General features: G+C 39.7%; 1 protein-coding gene across 3 annotated transcripts in view; it reads right to left on the minus strand.

The window, feature by feature from the left end:
* Positions 1 to 20,438, minus strand: part of LOC132392864 (sperm-associated antigen 16 protein) — a 777,809-nt gene that overhangs the window by 722,765 nt on the left and 34,606 nt on the right. For all 3 annotated transcript variants that reach the window (XM_059967355.1, XM_059967357.1, XM_059967356.1), the window contains exons 4-8: positions 13,736 to 13,863; positions 12,878 to 13,015; positions 12,651 to 12,758; positions 9,888 to 10,005; positions 6,363 to 6,432 (exon numbers count right to left, since the gene is read on the minus strand). In XM_059967355.1, coding sequence (XP_059823338.1) covers positions 6,363 to 6,432; positions 9,888 to 10,005; positions 12,651 to 12,758; positions 12,878 to 13,015; positions 13,736 to 13,863 — 562 coding nt within the window. The remainder of the gene's footprint in view (positions 1 to 6,362; positions 6,433 to 9,887; positions 10,006 to 12,650; positions 12,759 to 12,877; positions 13,016 to 13,735; positions 13,864 to 20,438) is intronic.

A 20,438-nucleotide genomic window follows, 5' to 3' on the forward strand; every position in this document is an offset into this window, starting at 1 on the left:
GCTGCTTAGATAAAAGGGTAAAGTCCAGCATACAGATGGATGACTCTAAATTGTAGTGGACTTCATATGTTTTCTCAAGCCAAGAGCTGACAGTAAGCATGCAGCAGTATTCTTAAAAGCCATGCTAAATGATCACAATGATTCCAAATAACATTAACAGAAATTAACTACATTTCTCAAAGCTGTACTTCTGAAGTAATTATTAATGTATTTGAAAAAAATTGAGGGATTTGAAAAAGAAGTGAAGGGGAGGTTTTAAATCAAACTGAAATACACATCACATATGCCACAAATTATGATTTGGGTCTGTGATGTTGCTAAAGCAAAACTTTTAACTTGGAGGAAGTAAAATGTATACGATGTCTGAATGAATGCCATTCCTGCTGTCTTGTCAAATGGTCAAATTTCAACATTCTTACAACCAATCTTCTCATCTTCATATGTTCCATCACTGACTCTAACTATCTCCCTCAATAACATTAAATCCATTTCAGGAGAACAACAATGGTCTAATCTCCATTAGAACCTGAGAAAATACCTCATGTTTACCACTTCTACCATTCTTCATGCAAGGGCTCCATTTCATTCTGTCAGTTTCTCAGATAACATAGATAATCCCCAAGGCCTGATAGGATCTATCCCAAGTTTTTGAGAGAGACAAGAGAGGAGATTGCTGGATTTTAAGTCAGAGATATTTGTATCCTCTTTAGCCACAGATGAGGTCCCAGCATGGCATTGACCAGTGGAAGTCATATCTTACAAATCTGACTGAGTTATTTTGAGGAGTTGACGAACATGATTGATAAGGGTAGGGTAGTTTATGCATGCTTTAAAAGGGAGAAGAAAACTACAGCTATGAGGATCTCTGCAGTGCCTGGTAACTCTGTGATCTCTGTCTCAGACACCAATGTCAGATCATCTTCAAGAGGGTGAACCTTTACAAGACAATAGGCCAAGATGGGGTACCTGGAAGGGCTCTGAAAACCTGTGCCAACCAACCAGGAGGTGTGTTCAAAGACATTATCAAGCTCTCTTTGCTACAGTCAGAAGTTCCTACCTGCTTCAAAAGGCAAAAATCATACTGCTGCCCAAGAAGAAAAGGGTGAGCTGGCATAATGACTTCCATCCAGTAGCACTCAAATCTATGGTGATGACATGCTTTGAGAGGTTGGTTATGGCTAGAATTAATTCCTGTCTCAGCAAGGATCTTAACTTACTGCAATTTGCCTATCACCACAAAAGATCTACAGCAGATGTGATTCCATTGGCTCTTCATGCAGCCTTAGATCACCGGGATAATACTAATACTTATGTTAGGCTGCTGTTTAATGACTATAGCTTGGTGTTTAATACAACCATTTCTATAGGCCTGATCAAAAAGCTCCATAATCTGGGTCTCTGTACCTCCTTCTGCAACTAGATCCTAGACTTCCTCACTGGAAGAACACAGTCTGACCAAATAAGGAATAACATCTCCACCTCACTGATAATCAACATTGGTGCACGTTAGGATGTGTGCTTAACCCATTGCTCTACTCCCTCTATACCCATGACTGTGTGGCTAGGCACAGCTCAAACGCCATCTATAAATTTGCTAGGGACACAACTATTGCTGGCAGAAGTTCATATGGTGATGAAAATCCATACAGGAGCGAGATATATAAGCTGGTTAAGTGGTGTCACAGAAATAATCTTGCAGTCAATGACAATTAAACCAAATAATTGATTGTAGATTGCAGAAAGGGTAAAATGAGGGAACACACACCAGTCCTCGGAGCAATCAGAAGTAGAAAGTGAGCAATTTCAAAATCCTGCATGTCAATATCTCTGAGGATTTATCCTGGACACAACATATTGATGCTGCCACAAAGAAGGCACTGCAGTGGCTATACTTCATTAGAAGTTTGAGGAAATTTGATCACCAAATACACTTGCAAATTTGAAAAAATGTACCATAGAGAACATTCTAACTGGCTGCATCACTGTCTGGTATGGGAGGGTAATTACACAGGATTGAATAAACTGCAGAAAGTTGTAAACTCAGTTCCATCTCTAAACCCTACTAGCCTCCCCAACATTCAGTATACTTTCAAGGAGCAATGCCTCAAAAAGACAGCACTAATAGCCTTTGTATTTCCACCATTAATTTCCCCTCTCTGTCTTATATTTTAAGACTCTATCACAATTGTTATGGTAACTCTATCTAACATCCAGTGCTCCAAATGTGTCTTCCTTTTCTCTCAAAGAATAATTACCCTCCATCATAGGAGCTAGGTTCTTTGACCATATTTACTGCATTCTTGAAACTTCAGCTTTCTGCAATTACATTAAGTAGAACATAACTTCCAGATGAACAGCACTGTGCTAAAGTCTTAGGCACAAATATATATAGCTAGGGTGCCGAAGACTTTCGCACAGTACTGCATTTGTCAACGTTGAGCAGACAGCAAGTTTGTATATCTCACAGGAGGATAGGGTGATTGGAATGCTGAGGGTGGAGCACTATGGGAGCGGTGTGGAACAGGTGGCAGAGAAGCAGTGCTAGGATAGGGGTTGGCCTGGGTTCAGACACACCCAACCTTGGGACAGCAGGCAAGATCATTTGATTCCAATCAATTTGTTTATTGATCATTAGAGACTGTCTCTCTGGTGTTTCCTGTTCCCTCCCCTTCCCCTTTTCCCAACCATGATTCCCCTCTCTCTGCCCCTTCCCACTCTCAGTTCACAATAGAGATCCATATCAGGATCAGGTTTATCATTACTCACATATGTCATGTTTTTTTTTTTGCAGCAGTAGTATAGAGCAATCCATAAAATTACTACACCACTGTGCAAACATCTTAGGTTCCCTAGCTATATATGTGCCTAAGACTTTTGATAGTAGTGTGTATCTCTACTACATGATAGATTCCGTATCCTCCTTTGTCAGCATTGTCAGAGATCATTTATTACAAGATGATTGGGTACATTACACTATTTCCAACAAAACTCACTCCACTTTCCATGAAACTATCCCTCACAATTGTGAAATATACAACACTTGCATTCAATATCTTCCATTCACACTATCCATGTGAAGCACTGATTTAGTTGCACTTTCAATTTACTGTCCTGTATTCACTACTCACAATGTGGTCTCTTCAACACTGGAGAGGCCAAAGCCAGATTTGGGTGATATGACAAAACACTTCCATTTAGTTTATAAGCATGATTCAAAGCTACGAGTCACCTACCACTTTAATTTTTTTGTCATTCCTCTTCTTCTATCTCATTACTTAGCTGTCTCCATTGAGCCAGCAAATCTGAATGTAAGCTCCTCATCTTTTAGCTACGGCATCATAACTTTATGGACTCAGTGAGTTCACCACAATGTGTTGTATTTTTATCTCAGATTTCTAGTATCCTACCAACTCCTTTTGGTAATCTTAGATGATTATTCTCCATTTTCTACTTAGCCATGCTTCTGGTACCTTACCCTATCAACCCTTTTGACATTCAATTTTTCCTAGTATTTCACACCCAACTTATTCTCTCACCTCTCCCCTGACCTATCTCTACACCTTAAAAACTGTTTATCCTCAACTCTATTTTGATGGAAATTCAATGTCTTGCCTTTTTTCCCTTTCTCACAAAATGTAATCAGGCTTGCTTATTGTAAAAACATTGATTCTTATTCCTGATTCCCAGCATTTATACTATTGTATTTATAACCAGGTGACTGTTGAAGATTATTTTTTATTGTTAAAGGTCACTTATGCATTAATGCTAAAATACCTGCCTGTGCCTTTAAGAAAAAATAGCGATGTCGTTGCATGTGCGAAGTAGAAAGAAGAGTTACAATGTTCTGGAACGAATGTTAAGTGCTAGGTTCTGCTTTTCCCAGGCTTGGTGAGGAAAGGTCAATAATATTTAATAATATCAATGTAAATTCATTTATAATTGTTTATAAATTTAGAATATTGGTAATTTGATACATTTTAGAACATAGAAACAACGAAACATAGAAAACCTACAGCACAATACAGGCAACAACACACACAAAATGCTGGTAGAACACAGCAGGCTAGGCAGCATCTATAGGGAGAAGCACTGTTGACGTTTCGGGCCGAGACCCTTCGACGATGTTGCCTAGCCTGCTGTGTTCTACCAGCATTTTGTGTGTGTTGTTGTTTGAATTTCCAGCATCTGCAGATTTCATCGTGTTTGCTCTTTAGCACAATACAGGTCCTTTTGCGCACAAAGCTGTGCCGAACATGTTGTTACTTTAGAAATTAACTAGGGTTACCCATAGAACTCTATTTTTCTGAGCTCCATGTACCTGTCCAGGAGCTTCTTAAGAGACCCTGTTGTATCCACCTCCACCATCATCACTGGCGGCCCAATCCACGCACTCACCACTCTCTGCATAAAAAATTTACCCCTGATATCTCCTCTGTACCTGCTTCCAAGCACCTTAAAACTGTGCCCTCTCATGCTAGCCATGTCAGCTCTGGGAAAAAGCCTCTGACTAGCCACACTATCAATGCCTCTCATCATCTTATACACCTCTATCAGGTCACCTCTCATCCTCCCTCACTCCGAGGAAAAAAGGCCAAGTTCACTCAACCTATTCTCATTAGGCATGCTACCCAATTCAGGCAACATTCTTGTAAATCTCCTCTGCACCCTGTCTGTAGTTTCCACATCCTTCCTGTAGTGAGGTAACCAGAACTGAGCACAATATGCCAATTAGGGTCTGACCAGGGTCCTATATGTCTGTAACATTACCTCTTGGCTCTTAAACTCAATCCCACGGTTGATGAAAGCCAATGCGCCATATGCCTTCTTAACCACTAAGTCAACTTGCGCAGCAGCTTTGAGTGTCCTATGGACTCGGACCCCAAGATCCTTTCGATCCTCCACACTGCCAACAGCCTTCCCATTAATACTACATTCTGCCATCATACTTGACTTACCAAAATGAACCACCTTATACTTATCTAGGTTAAACTCCCTCTGCCACTTCTAGCCAAGTTTAGCATCCAATCGATGTCCCGCTGTAACCTCAGCCAACCCTCCACACTATCCACAACACCCACAACCTTTGTGTCATCAGCAAATTTACTAACCCATCCCTCCACTTCTTTATCCAGGTCATTTATAAAAATCATGGAGAAGGGGTCCCAGAACAGATCACTGAGATTGATCAATGGTGACCAATCTCCATGCAGAATATGACCCGTCTACAGCCAGTCATTCCCCTCTGTGGGCAATCCAATCGCCTTGGATCCCATGCCTCCTTACTTTCTCAAAAAGCCTTGCATGGGGTACCTTATCAAATGCCTTGCTGAAATCCATATACACTGCATCTACCTTCATCAATGTCTTCAGTCACATCCTGAAAAAATTCAATCAGGCTCATAAGCCACAACCTACCTTTGACAAAGCCATGCTGACTATTCCTAATCATATTATGTCTCTCCAAATGTTCATAAATCCTTCCTCTTAGGATCTTTTCTATCAACTTACCAACCGCTGAAGTAAGACTCACTGGTCTATAATTTCCTGGGCTATCTCTACTCCCTTTCTGGAATAAGGGAACAACATCTGCAACCCTCCAATCCTCCGGAACCTCTCCCATCCCCATTGATGATGCAAAGATCATTGCCAGAGGCTCAGCAATCACCTTCCTCCCTCCCACAGGATTTTAAAATTTGTTGTATTTTAAAAGTTTCCTGATTATTCAACTTCTTACTCACTTTTGCTACCATATATGCCTTTTCCCTGGCTTTTATGCAGCCCTTAATTTCCTTTCTCAGCCACAGTTGCCTACCCCTGCCACTTGAGAACTTCTTCCTCTGTGGGATATATCTATCCTGTGCCTTGTGAACTATTTCCAGAAACTTCAACCATCTCTGCTGTGCTGTCATCTCCACCAGTATCCTCCAAGCCATCTGGGCAAGATCCTCTCTCATGCTTCTGTAGTTCCCTTTATTCCATTGTGATACTGTTACTTTGTAAACAAATATATACTCTATTTTGCATACCAAATAAACAAAAAGAATGCAATAGTTAAATGAATTAATATTTTGAAAAACAAAAATACTAAATCTTACACTACATATTGTTTGGCTCATGATGCATCAACTGTAAATCATGTAAATCATGTAAACTGTACTCATGGCCTTCAGTATTGTCCTGAGGAAAAATCACTATGAAGAACTGAAGTTATTGTCCCCTGCCTATCAAAGATATTATCAGTACAACTTTAATATTAAATACTTGATCACAACACAATTTCTCCTGAAAAGATCTGGAAATGAACATTAAAAGCATGCAGTTATACAAAAGTGCTTACTATGTTTTAACCACTGAATTAGTACCTGAGGTAACAGCAGCTGGCAAATTCCATGCACTCTCCATGCTATGTATAGTGGCTTGTAAATTTGATACCTATAATAAATATTTAAATCTAATTAAAAATAAAATTTTATTTCCTGTGAGGTTTGAAGGTTGACAGTTCCTTCAAACTTATTGACAATATATTCATAGGCCACCTTTGATAATGCTTCATTGACAATAAGAAGTTTAAAACAATTATAACCAAAGTAGTGATCTTAAGCATCTCCCATGCTGAGAACAGAAATACAAAAAATAAGATGTTGGAGGACCTCAGGAGGTTCTGCAAAGAGAAATGGACTGTTGATGATTCCGGTTGTGACCCTTCATCAGTAAGAATACAAATTCATACTTCAGATTGAATCTGAAAGATTCAGTTTTTATGATCTTCAAACATAATACTCAATATGCTTAGACAGATGTCAGACATTAATAATCACGTCATTACACAGATGTGTTACTTATCTAGACTACCTGCTATTTATAGACTATCAACTATCAATGTGATCAAAATGAGATTTACACACACTAAACTTCATCTACCACATCTCTGGCAGTGGTGCTGGCTGCTCCCTTAAATAGTCTACACAGATTAAGCTTCTTGAACCTATCAATGCAATTAATTGCATCATCAAATATATCGTTATCTTAAATTATACAACCCACTATTTCTTCATCCAAGTCATTGATACCCACAGTATTAAATCTTGAGGACAAGTTGTAATCCTCCTTTGGCAGATCGTGTCTAACAAGGCTGATAGAGTTCTTTGAGGAGGTGACCAGGCATATAGATGAGGGTAGTGCAGTGGATGTGATCTACGTGGATTTTAGTAAGGCATTTGACAAGGTACCACTCGGTAGGCTTATTCAGAAAGTCAGAAGGTATGAGATCCAGGGAAGTTTGGCTTGCCTGCAGAAAGCAGAGGGTCGTGGTGGAGGGAGTACATTTGGACTGGAGGGTTATGACTAGTGGTGTCCCACAAGGATCGGCTCTAGAACCTCTGCTTTTCATGATTTTTATTAATGACCCGGATGTGGGGGTAGAAGGGTGGGTTGGCAAGTTTGCAGATGATGCAAAGGTTGGTGGTGTTGTGGATAGTGTTGAGGATTGTTGAAGATTGCAGAGAGACATCGATAGGATGCAGAAGTGGGCTGAGAAGTGGCAGATGGAGTTCAACACAGAGAAGTGTGAGGCGGTACACTTTGGAAGGACAAACTCCAAGGCAGAGTACAAAGTGAATGGCAGGATACTTGGGAGTGTGGAGGAGAAGAGGGATCTGGAGATACATGTCCACAGATCCCTGAAAGTTGCCTCACAGGTAGATAGGGTAGCTAAGAAAGCTTATGCAGTGTTAGCTTTCATATGTTGAGGGATAGGGTTTAAGAGTCGCGGGGTAATGATGCAGCTCCATAAAACTCTAGTTAGGTCACACTTGGAGTACTGTGTCCAGTTCTGGTTGCCTCACTATAGGAAGGAGTGGAAGCATTGGAAAGGGTACAGAGAAGATTTACCAAGACGCTGCCTGGTTTAGAGAATATGCATTATGATCAGAGATTAAGGGAGCTAGGGTTTTACTCTTTGTAGAGAAGAAGGATGAGAGGAGACATGATAGAGGTATACAAGATATTAAGAGGAATAGATAGAGTGGACAGCCAGAGCCTCTTCCCCAGGGCACCACTGCTGAATACAAGAGGACATGGCTTTAAGGTAACCATATAACAATTACAGCACGGAAACAGGCCATCTCAGCCCTTCTAGTCCATGCCGAACGCTTACTCTCATCTAATCTTACTGACCCACACTTAGCCCATAACCCTCCATTCCTGTTCTGTCCATATACCTATCCAATTTTGCTTTAAATAACGATACCGAACCTGCCTCTACCACTTCTACTGGAAGCACATTCCACACATCTACCACTCTGAGTAAATAAATTCCCCTTCATGTTACCCTTAAACTTTTGCCCCCTAAGTCTCAACTCATGTCCTCTTGTTTGTATCTTCCCTACTCTCAAAGGAAAAGCCTTTCCATGTCAACTCTCCCCCTCATAATTTAAATACCTCTATCAAGTCCCCCCTCAACCTTCTACGCTCCAAAGAATAAAGACCTAACTTGTTCAGCCTTTCCCTGTAACTTGGGTGCTGAAACCCAGGTAACATTCTAGTAAATCTTCTCTGTACTCTCTCTATTTTGTTGACATCTTTCCTATAATTTGGTGACCAAACCTGTACACAATACTCCAAATTCTGCCTTACCAATGCCTTGTACAATTTTAACATTACATCCCAACTCCTATACTCAATGCTCTGATTTATAAAGGTCAACATACCAAAAGCTTTCTTCACCACCCTGTCCACGAGACTCCACCTTCAGGGAACTATGCACCATTATTCCTAAGGGGTGGAAAGTTCAAGGGGGATATTACAGGAAGGTTTTTTACCCAGAGAGTGGTTGGTGCGTGGAATGCAATGCCTGAGTCAGTGGTGGAGGCAGGTACACTAGTGAAATTAAGAGACTACTAGACAGGTATTTGGAGGAGTTTAAGGTGGAGGGTTATATGGGAGGCAGGGCTTAAGGGTCGGCACAACATTGTGGGCCGAAGGGTCTGTACTGTGCTGCATTGTTCTGTGTTCTATGAATTAATTTCTATTATCTTCAATTTTGATCTCCTTTGAGTGATACAATGGTGCAGCGGCTACTGCTGTTGCCTCACATCTCAAAAGACCCGGTTTCCAAACCTGATCTCATACACTGTCTGTTTACAGTTTGTGCACTTTCTCTTTGCAAGTGCATATGTTTCCTCCAGGCAATTCAGTTTTCTCCCTCATCTAAAAGATGTGGTGGCCAGTAAATTAACAACTGACAAAATGTGTTGCAGGACAATTGGGGTGGGGGAGAGTTAATGGGCATCTGACAACAGATTTTCGGAAACTAAGAGGAATGGTCTGATGGGAATGCTCTGTTTGAATTTAGCATGCACTGAATAATTGAATGGGCACCTTCTGTCCTGTGATACTATGTTGCTTATGTTCAGCCAAATGCTATAAAATTTCATAGAGTCTGGAGTTAATGATGACAAAAGCTTAGGCTTCTCTTTTCCCAGTATACCCTGCCACATTGGCACTCTAAGGTATACCTTATTAAAGAGACAGGATATAATCAGACTTGAACCAACACCAGTCCTAATTACATTAGGTTACTTAATTTATGCCCAAGTCATTCTTTGCATTTAAGACCAGAAACCCACACAGCATGTCTTCTAAATATATTACGTCACTGAAACTTATTTTCTAAATTGAACTAACATGAAATTTGATATCAATGTTTCAGTATGCTTCATGTATGTAGAGTCTAATATGATTGCAACAATAAAATGATGTTCTTTAAATTTTCATTGGGGTATTTTGTGAGAATGATACAAGAATAGCAAACTTTTAAATCGTGTACATACATTAGAGCTTAACCTTTATCATTTACATTTTCAGGCCAGGTCCTTTGAAGAAATTACCTGCACAAGAGCCCTGTCTTTTTCCAAGCTTGTCAGCATTTTGTTTTTCAATGCAGTGTTATATTTCTCTGTAATCTTCCTTAGGGTAGGTTCAAATGTAGCATAGTGCTTCTTAAGCCTAAAAGATCACAAGCAAATCAAGATCACAAAATGCTTTTAAGCTCCCCTGAAAGTTCCACAAGAAAATTTCCGAAATTGCCCAGAGGAGTCCAACGATCAAATTTCCACATGCCTGATGAACTCTGAGAAAGCAACAAAGGCCAAATGTTAGGGATATTTCAAGACAGTTCATCACTATGGAACAATGGCCAAGATTTTCCTGAGAAATGTCAACAGAATTAATGGAAGTGTCATAGTTTCTTATGCATGATATCAGTTAGCTTCGGACTTTATTGCAACATGCAGGCTACATTCACTTTGACAGCACTCTGTTGCTGTGCTCTAATGGAGTCTGGTAAATGTAAAGTTCTTGTAATTCCTCAAAACTTTCAGTTGGGAACCTGACCATAGGACATGTATAGAATTGATCTAATGAAGGAAACCTGGTCCCATTGAGAACAATGGAGAGGAATTGCTCTGTGGGACCAAGATATACGTGATATTAAAGTATTTGAACTAATGGCAGTTAAATTTTATTAAGTGCTTCAGTTTTTTTTTATTTCACTAAAAATGTTTGATTAATTGTTCATACTTTGAATATCTTTGAACATTTCTATCTATTAAAAACATTGTGTTTTCACAGCTGGCTTAACTAGAGATCATGGTTTCACCCATTCACGGAGTTATTTTCCAGTTTTTTGTGTATGATGCTTGGATTGCTTGGTGAAAAGTCTTGTGCAGTGCAAATTTAGCTGATAAGATCGGAGGTGGTTTTTGTCACTACTTGGAGAGGTGGCAAAGGCAAATACTGAATTACTACTCTCTAAAGACAGCACATTCTGAGCCAAGGCATAGTTACTTGCAACAAAATTTGCAAGATCAGATACTGAAATTACATACTATAACTTATCAAGGATACATGAATATTTTGATAATCACATGAATGTCCATGTCCACTACTACAAATCGAAGGCATAGCCAAGGATACTCCACAGGGCCCCAGCTATGCTTGTCTTTTTATCCTTCCAAATTTACTCTGGCAATCCTCCCAAACTCTTTCTCTGCTGTGACACTGGTCTTGCCTCCTGCACTTGTGTGGAACTTGTCCATCTTACCTCCTTCACAATGAGCTTTCACTCCATCCTCAATGACACTTGGACCATTTGACATCTCTCCTCCTCTCCTGGACCTCACTCTCCAGTGCAGGAGACAACTATTCACTGACATTTACTCCAAATCCACTGACTCCCACAGCTATCTTAACTAAAATTCCTCCTACCTGTTGCCTTGCAAGGATACCATTTCTTTCTCTCAGTTTCTCAGTCTTTGCTGTTAACTGTTCTCAAAATGGAGCTTTCCATTCTGGGACATTTCAGGAAATGTGTTTTCACCTCTGCTATAGTCAATATGCACATTTAATCTGTTTCCCAAATTTCTCCTCTTACTCTTTCCTGCTTCCCAGATAGAACTGAGACAAAGTTCCCTTAATCATCACCCCTTACCTTCTAGCATCTGCATGCAGCACACCATCTTCAGTTATTTCCACTAGCAGTCATATCTTACTTCTTCCTCTTCCCATTCATTTCAGCATGGACTATTCTGTCCAGGATTCCTAGTTTGCTCATCCCTACCTACTATTCCTCCTTGTCCTTTATTTTAACCTGCAACTGTAAGAGATGCTATTCTTGTCCTTCATGTCCTCCCTCACCACAATCCAAAGAACTAACAGCCTACTCAGGTCAGACAAAGGGTTACATGCATCAGCTCCAAAATTGTCTCTTGCATTTGCTGCTTTTGCTTCAAGAGCAAACATAGATTTGATGATCATTTTGCAGGACACTGGCACTCTGTATGCATGAATTCCGGGTTGGAAACCATCTCACATTCCCTTACTATTCTCTCACTGAATTGTCCTCTGCCCTTCTACTGCCAGGGTGAGGACAAATGCAAATTAGAAGAACAGCTCATATCCACCTCAGTAGTCTGCACCCAACAATATTGTAAAAGGGGAGATAATGAGGTGGCAATAGGCCATTCAGGTTATGAAAGTCTCCCATACAGAATGCACAAATCACTACCCAAAGAATCTGAGATATATAATAACATCCTCTTTTATGTGTAAAGAAGTAAATATATTAGCACAGCCTTTTCCCCAACTTGCATTTCTTGCCACATGTTCCAATGTCAGAGCTTCAACATTGCAGAAAGCTGAGATAAGTCCTTTTTTTTTAGGAATGCAAGCCCACGTAAAGTGGGAGTCATGTGTATTCACTATATTTTTGCTCAGAATATATTACATCAAATTTTTTTTTAAATTGTACATCAGTGGTCTTAAATTTTATGATGCAGGCTCCTTAAATATTATTACAGTTGGCCCTCCTTATCCGCAGGGGATTATCCGCGTGGGTAAGTCCCATGAAAAAACTTACATTGAACTTTTACTAATGTAAAGCACATAAAGATATTAATTCAGCAATAAAGATTGCAAATTCAGTCAGTTTGTTCCTCTCAAATGGTTTGTACTCTTCTAACAGAACTAAAAGTCTACTTTCTCTTTTCCCCCCCAAAAGTATCTATTTAATATTTTTGTTACCAGTTATGATTATAATATGGTTCTGAATTCTGAAAACTACATTAGATCTCATACTAGGCAATTTTCTTTACCTTTTAATATCATTAATGAGTCTGTTTTTCTCCTGTGCTACACGTTTATGATGCATCCTATGAAAATCGCGTTCTTTCCTTAGTTTTACTAATGCTTCACTGGCAGTGCTGTAAATAAAAGAGGCATGGTTTCATTATTGGTTAACACACACGTTTATTTTATATACAAATTCCTACCTTAAGTAACTTATGTATATTCAAATGCTATTAAATTATTTACTACATACTTGGTTGCTTTCCTGCAGTTCTCCAGATCCTTCTTTACATTTCTTAGCTCACTCTCTAGCAGCTGGTTGTGAGTGTAGACATCAGGAACAAATCCAACATCCTGCCATTTCAATGAGCCTTTTTGCACCATTTCATACCTAACATGACAGGATATATATAAAATGTATGGTCTAGAACAGAAATTTCACTGCTTTACATTTCATAAATAATTATTAAATTGTGGAAAAAGTTACTTTTTGGCATCACCTTGAGGTAACTCAAAAGAACAGTAGGTTGAGAACAATTAAGAATGAAAGCAGGGATAATAAAGAACGATCTGAAGTGTGTTTAAATAAATAGAATCAATTTATCTATAAAATGTTAAAAATAGGTGGTAGGGCAAATGTAAACTTGTTTAAAATCAAACAATAAATGATATTGTATGTACATACAATATCCCAATATTGTATGTACGAGGAGTATGCAGTAAGTATCATAGCAATTTCTTAACATAGTTATGCATTTAGTGCTTCAGCCTGCTTACACCCAATATAAAACAAAATGCTATTTTCACAGCTGGTGACTATATCTGTATCTTCAGCCATTTTATCACACATTTAAAACCTACAGAAATGAAATATACATTGGAGAAAATATGATTAGACTAATGCAGAAGTACATAAAATAGGTGATCCAAACAAAGGTAAATTATATTATTAGTTCAATAGATTATTTGAAAAGTTATGTATTCATAAATAGACTGCATGGCACAAGTGCTGCTGCACTCAAATGAGGATGATACCGTTGGGTAAAAGGGGATAATGAGAAGAGGAGAACAGTTCAAGTTTAGCATTATATTTATTTTACCCCACTCTTACCATTCAGTTTGAAAACAGTCAAGTGTTTTTATCATTCCCATCTTGATCAGAAAATTTCTAAGAAAGTCATCAACTACCTCTGGCCTTTGGGAGACTTGGATATTGGAAATCAAGTCAGATTCCTGGGCCTGTAAACAAAAATGTTGGTATTATAAAACCCAAAGAATTTAATTATGTTCTTAAAAGGCCACTTCAACCTTAAATCAGGCATCAGGACAAATATGTGTTAGAAAGCCTCCTGATAATTACCACTTCCACTATTACTTACCTGTAGAACTTGGTACACTTCTACTCTGCCTATCTCTCTTTTTTCTTTTTTTATTATTACAGAGATACAGTGTGGAACAGGCCCTTCTGGCCCAATGAGCTATACCACCCAGCAACCCACCTATTTATGGAACACTAGACTAATCACAGGACAATTTACTACAACCAATTAACCTAATAATCATGTCTTTGGAATGTGGGGGGCAACTGGAGCACTCAGAAAAAAACTCACATTTTTCACGGGGAGGACGTACAAACTCCTTACAGATGGTTCTGGAATTGAACTCCAAGCTCCAATGTCCCAAGCTGTAAAAGCGTTGTGATAACTGCTATGCTATCATGGCATTATTATGCACATGACATGGATACTGCTCTCAATAAAAGAATTTATTGTGTTCCTGAACTGTGGTGCAATTGGGGTACACAAAGATACCAATAAACCCCAAACAATAAATCTGGAGATACACAGAGAGAATATTGCATAAAGGATGGCACAATTCCTTCCCCAGAGGATATTCCTTAGTGAGCCAGATGTATTTTTGTGACATGTAGGCACTTAATGCTTACTATTGATAGCTTCTTCTAAATACGTTTAATTATTTGCATTTATATTTCCTAGCTGCGATGACTCAGTTTGATGTCTCTGAATCTACGGTTCTGAATTCTGTCTACTCATCCAGTAACATAACCACTGCCCTACTATCTACTATTATTTAGACAAACTGAAGAATATGCTGCAATTGTCATAGAATGACTTGATACTATCCAACAAAACCAAAGCTCCACAACCACACTTCCACCTTCTAAGAGGTTATGACCACCTATTTAGTTCTTTAGTTGTCCTTAAAGATTGGGGTGAGTCAGTTTCTCGATCTGCATTACTGTGCAGAAGCTCCATACAGCTACTAGATTGGGAGTTCAAGGGTTTTGATGAAAAAATGAAAGAGCAATGATACTTTGGTATATTAGAATAGTATTTGGAAAAGAACCTGTAGAACGTTGCCATTAGTTAAGATTAAATCTCACCATGCTATTGGAAAGATTAAAAATATACTTGCCCTTGCCATCATTAATCTATCTGCCGCTAATCTGTTTCAGAATGACAAAATTGATATTAAAATTCTTAGTGAAAAAGCAAAATAATTCATAATTCTAAAATTCTCTGATTTCATTCCTCTTTTTATTTTTTTCTTAGAATTCTAGCCATACAACTAACTCCAGTTGCCTACATTTTCTTATACACTGTGTACTTGGTAGTCAGCATCTCCATCCCCGCCTTTAAATACCTAACGTTCAAGGTTCATCAGTTCTACTTATGTAGGGAGTTCTCCTCCATAATCCTGACTGCAGTTTACATACAGTGGCATACAGTATTCAAGTACTTAAGATACTGCATGATGACTTCTCCAAACAAGAAACAGTCAATCCCAATGCACATCAAGTTATAGTTGAGACTTCAGCTAGGATGGTTTGAAGAAAACTCTGTCCAATTACCATTAGCATATAATCTGTAGCACCAAAGGTCCCAACACATTAGACCATTGTCGAATGGCAATTCTGAACTAAACATAAAACAACGAAGGGTGCTCAATAGTCATGACAGGGTTTGAAGCTATCATCTCTTATAAAGTAAAATCAAGCACCATAAGCAACAACAGAGCCTCACTTGCAGATGAACTCAATACCTTCTTTGCTCAATTTGACCATCAAAACATGGAGGAACCATCACAAATTCTGATAGCCCCAGATGCTCCTGAGATTTCAGTCTTTGAGGCTTACATGCAAGCAGCCTTCAGGATGATGAACCCATGAAAACTATACGGTCCACACAGGCTACCTGGCTAAGTACAAAACACCTGTGCTGATCAACTGGCTGGAATGTTCACCAAGATCTTTAACCTCTCACTTTGGCAGTCTGAGGTTACCACCTGCTTTAAGTAGACTTCATTTATGCCAGTGCCTAAGAAGAATGTAGTAACCGGCCTCAATGACTATTGCCCAATAGCATTTACATCCACAGTGATGATGTGTTTTAAGAGGCCTGTAATGAAACATATCAACTCCCGGTTGAAAGACAATTTGGATCCAATCTAATTAGCCTACCAGAACAACAGGTCCACAGCAGATACCATCTCATTGGCTCTTCACTAAACCCTGGAACATTCAATGCCATTATCAACTCAAAATTAAACAATAAGCTCCAAGACCTTGGCATTAGTACCTCCATGTGCAATTGGATCCTTGATTTCCTCACTTGCAAACTCCACTCTGTTCAGGATGGCAACAAAATCTCCTTCACAATCTCCATCAGCACAGATGCATCACAAGGCTGTATGCTGAGCCTCCTGATCTGAATCGCTTTATACTTCTGACTGTATGTCTGAGCACAGCTCCAATGCCATATTCAAGTTTGCTGATGACACCACTCTCATAGGCTGAATCAAAGGTAGTGACGAATCAGCATATAGGAGGGAGATTAGAAATATGGCTGAGTGGTGCCATAACAGCAATCTCTCACTCAATGTCAGCAAGACTAAGAAGCTGATTATTGACTTCAGGAAGAGGAAACTAGAAGTCCATGAGCCCATGAGTCAGTCCTCATCAGAGGATCACAAGTGAGAGGGTCACAAACATTAAATTCATCAGTGTTATTATTTTGGTGGATCTGCCCTAGACCCAGCACACAAGTGCAATTACAAAGAAAGCATGGTAGTACTTCTACCTCCTTAGGAGTTTGTGGAGATTCTGAATGACATCTAAAACTTAGACGAATTTCTATAGATGTGTGGTGGAAAGTACATTGACTGGCTGCATCATAGCCTGGTATGGAAATACCAATGCCACTGAATGGAAGATTCTACAAAAGTGGTGGATCATGGGTTGCTCTCCAGTTGATCATGGGTAAAGCCTTCCCCACCACTGTGAACATCTACACAAAGCAGGATCACCAGAAAGCAGCATCCATGATCAGAGACAACCACTACCTCTCATGCTCACTGCCACTCATTCTCTCTTCTTGCAGTTACCATTGGGACAAAGGTACAGGAACCTCAGGATGCACACCATCTGGTTCAGGAATGGTTATTACCCCTCAACAATCAAGCTTTGAACCAAAGGGAACAAGTTCACTTGCCCCATCATTGAAATGTTCCCACAACCAATGTATTTACTTTCAAGAACTCTTCATCTCATGTTCTGGATATTTATTATTTATTTACTTATTATTATTATTATTTCTTTCTTTTTGTATTTGCACAATTTGTTGTCTTTTGCAAGCTGGTTGAATGCCAAGGATGGTGCGGTCTTTCATTGATTCTATTATGGTTATTATTCTATTATGGATTTAATGAGTTTGCCTCTTTATACCACTGGAATCACTGTTATTGAATTTGTGCTGCAGACAGAAAAGATGTGCTGGCATTTGAGAGAGTCCAGAGGAGGTTTACAAGGATGATTCCAGGAATGAAAGGGTTATATGAGGAACATTTGATAGCTATGGATCTGTACTCACTGAAATTCAGAAGGATGAGGGGATATCTCATTGAAACCTTTCAAATGCTGAAAGGCCTAGGCAGAGTAGAGAGTCTAGGACAAGAGGGCACAGCCTCAGGATAGAGGCTCAGGATCCTTCTCAAAATGAAGATGAACAGAAATTTCTTAAGCCAAAGGATGGTGAATTTGTGGAATTTGTTGCCACATGCAGTTGTGGAGGCCAGGTTGTTGGGTTTATTTAAGGCTTTATGGACAGCTTTATCCCATTTGTAAAACTTTTAGTATTTCAATGAATTATACCTTCTATTATGACTCTTCTAATTCATAGAAACATAGAAAATAGATGCAGGAGTAGGCCATTTGGCCCTTCAAGCCTGCACCCGCCATTCAGTATGAACATGGCTGATCATCCAACTCAGAACCCTGTACCTGCTTTCTCTCCATTCCCCCTGATCCCTTTAGCCACAAGGGCCATATCTAACTTCCTCTTAAATATAGCCAATGAACTGGCCTCAGCTGTTTCCTGTGGCAGAGAAGTCCACAGATTCACCACTCTCTGAGTGAAGAAGTTTTTCCTCATCTTGGTCCTAAAAGGCTTCCCCTTTATCCTTAAACTGTGACCCCCTCATTCTGGACTTCCCCAACATCGGAAACAATCTTCCTGCATCTAGCTTGTCCAATCCCTTTAGAATTTTATACGGTTCAATAAACACCCCCCCCCTCAATCTTCTAAATTCCAGTGAGTACAAGCCTAGTTGATCCAGTCTTTCTTCATATGAAAGTCCTACCATCCCAGGAATCAATCTGGTGAACCTTCTCTGTACTCGCTCTATGGCAAGAATGTCTTTCCTCAGATTAGGGCACCAAAACTGCACACAATATTCTAGGTGTGGTCTCACCAAGGCCTTGTACAACTGCAGTGGAACCTCCCTGCTCCTGTACTCAAATCCTTTTGCTATAAATGCCAACATACCATTTGCCTTTTTCACCGCCTGCTGTACCTGCATGCCCACCTTCAACAACTGGTGTACAATGACACCCAGGTCTCGTTGCATCTCCCCTTTTCCTGATCGGCCACCGTTCAGATAATAATCTGCATTCCTGTTCTTGCAACCAAAGTGGATAACCTCACATTTATCCACATTAAATTGCATCTGCCCTGAATTTGCCCACTCACCTAACCTATCCAAGCCACACTGCATCCTCTTAGCATCCTCCTCACAGCTAACACCACCGGCCAGCTTCGTGTCATCTGCAAGCTTGGAGATGCTGCATTTAATTCCCTCGTCTAAATCATTAATATATATTGTAAACAACTAGGGTCCCAGCTCTGAGCCTTGCGGTACCTCACAAGTCACTGCCAGCCATTCTGAAAAGGTTCCATTTACTCCCACTCTTTGTTTCCTGTCTGCCAATCAATTCTCAATCCACATCAATACCATACCCCCAATACTGTGTGCTTTAAGTTTGCACACTGATCTCCTGTGTGGGACCTTGTCAAAAGCCTTTTGAAAATCTAAATATACCTCATCCACTGGCTCTCCCCTATCCACTCTACTAGTTACATCTTCAAAAAATTCTATAAGATTCGTCAGACATGATTTTCCTTTCAGAAATCCATGCTGAGTTTGTCCGATGATTTCACCTCTTTCCAAATGTGCTGTTATCACATCTTTGATAACCGACTCTAGCATTTTCCCCACCACCGATGTCAGACTAACCGGTCTATAATTCCCCAGTTTCTCTCTCCCTCCTTTTTTAAAAAGTGGGGTTACATTAGCCACCCTCCAATCCTCAGGAACTAATCCAGAATCTAAGGAGTTTTGAAAAATTATCAATAATGCATCCACTATTTTTTGGGCTACTTCCTTAAGCACTCTGGGATGCAGACCATCTGGCCCTGGGGATTTATCTGCCTTTAATCCCTTCAATTTACCTAACACCACTTCCCTACTAACATGTATTTCCCTCAGTTCCTCCATCTCACTCGACCCTCAGTCCCTTACTATTTCCGGCAGATTATTTATGTCCTTAGTGAAGACAGAACCAAAGTAGTTATTCAGTTGGTCTGCCATGTCTTTGTTCCCCATGATCAATTCAGCTATTTCTGACTGTAAAGGACCTGCATTTGTCTTGACCAATCTTTTTCTTTTCGCGTATCTATAAAAGCTTTTACAGTCAGTTTTTATGTTCCCTGCCAGCTTTCTCTCATAATCTTCTTTCCCTTTTCTAATTACGCCCTTTGTCTTCCTCTGCTGGTCTCTGAATTTCTCCCAGTCCTCTGGTGTGCTGCTTATTTTTGCTAATTTATATGTTTCTTCTTTGGACTTGATACTATCCCTAATTTCCCTTGTCAGCCACGGGTGCACTACCTTCCCTGGTTTATTCTTTTCCCAAACTGGTATGAACAATTGTTGTAGTTTATCCATGCGATCTTTAAATGCTTGCCATTCCATATCCACCATCAACCCTTTAAGTATCATTTGCCAATCTATCTTAGCTAATTCATGTCTCATACCTTCAAAGTTACCCTTCTTTAAGTCCAGAACCTTTGTTTCTGAATTAACTATGTCACTCTCCATCTTAATGAAGAGTTCCACCATATTATGGTCACTCTTACCCAAGGAGCCTCGCACAACAAGTTTGCTACTAACCCTTCCTCATTGCTCAATACCCAGTCCAGGAGGCCTGCTCTCTAGTTGGTTCCTCAACATGTTGGTTCAGAAAACCATCCCGCATACATTCCAAGAAATCCTCTTCCTCAGCACCCTTACCAACTTGGTTCACCCAATCTATATGTAGATTGGTCACCCATTATAACTGCTGTTCCTTTATTGCACGCATTTCTAATTTCCTGTTTAATGCTATCCCCAATCTCAATACTACTGTTAGGTGGCCTGTACACAACTCCCACCAGTGTTTTCTGCCCCTTAGAGTTATGCAG

The sequence above is a fragment of the Hypanus sabinus genome, chromosome 4 (assembly GCF_030144855.1).
Source record: "Hypanus sabinus isolate sHypSab1 chromosome 4, sHypSab1.hap1, whole genome shotgun sequence".
In the NCBI taxonomy this organism is placed as follows: domain Eukaryota; kingdom Metazoa; phylum Chordata; class Chondrichthyes; order Myliobatiformes; family Dasyatidae; genus Hypanus; species Hypanus sabinus.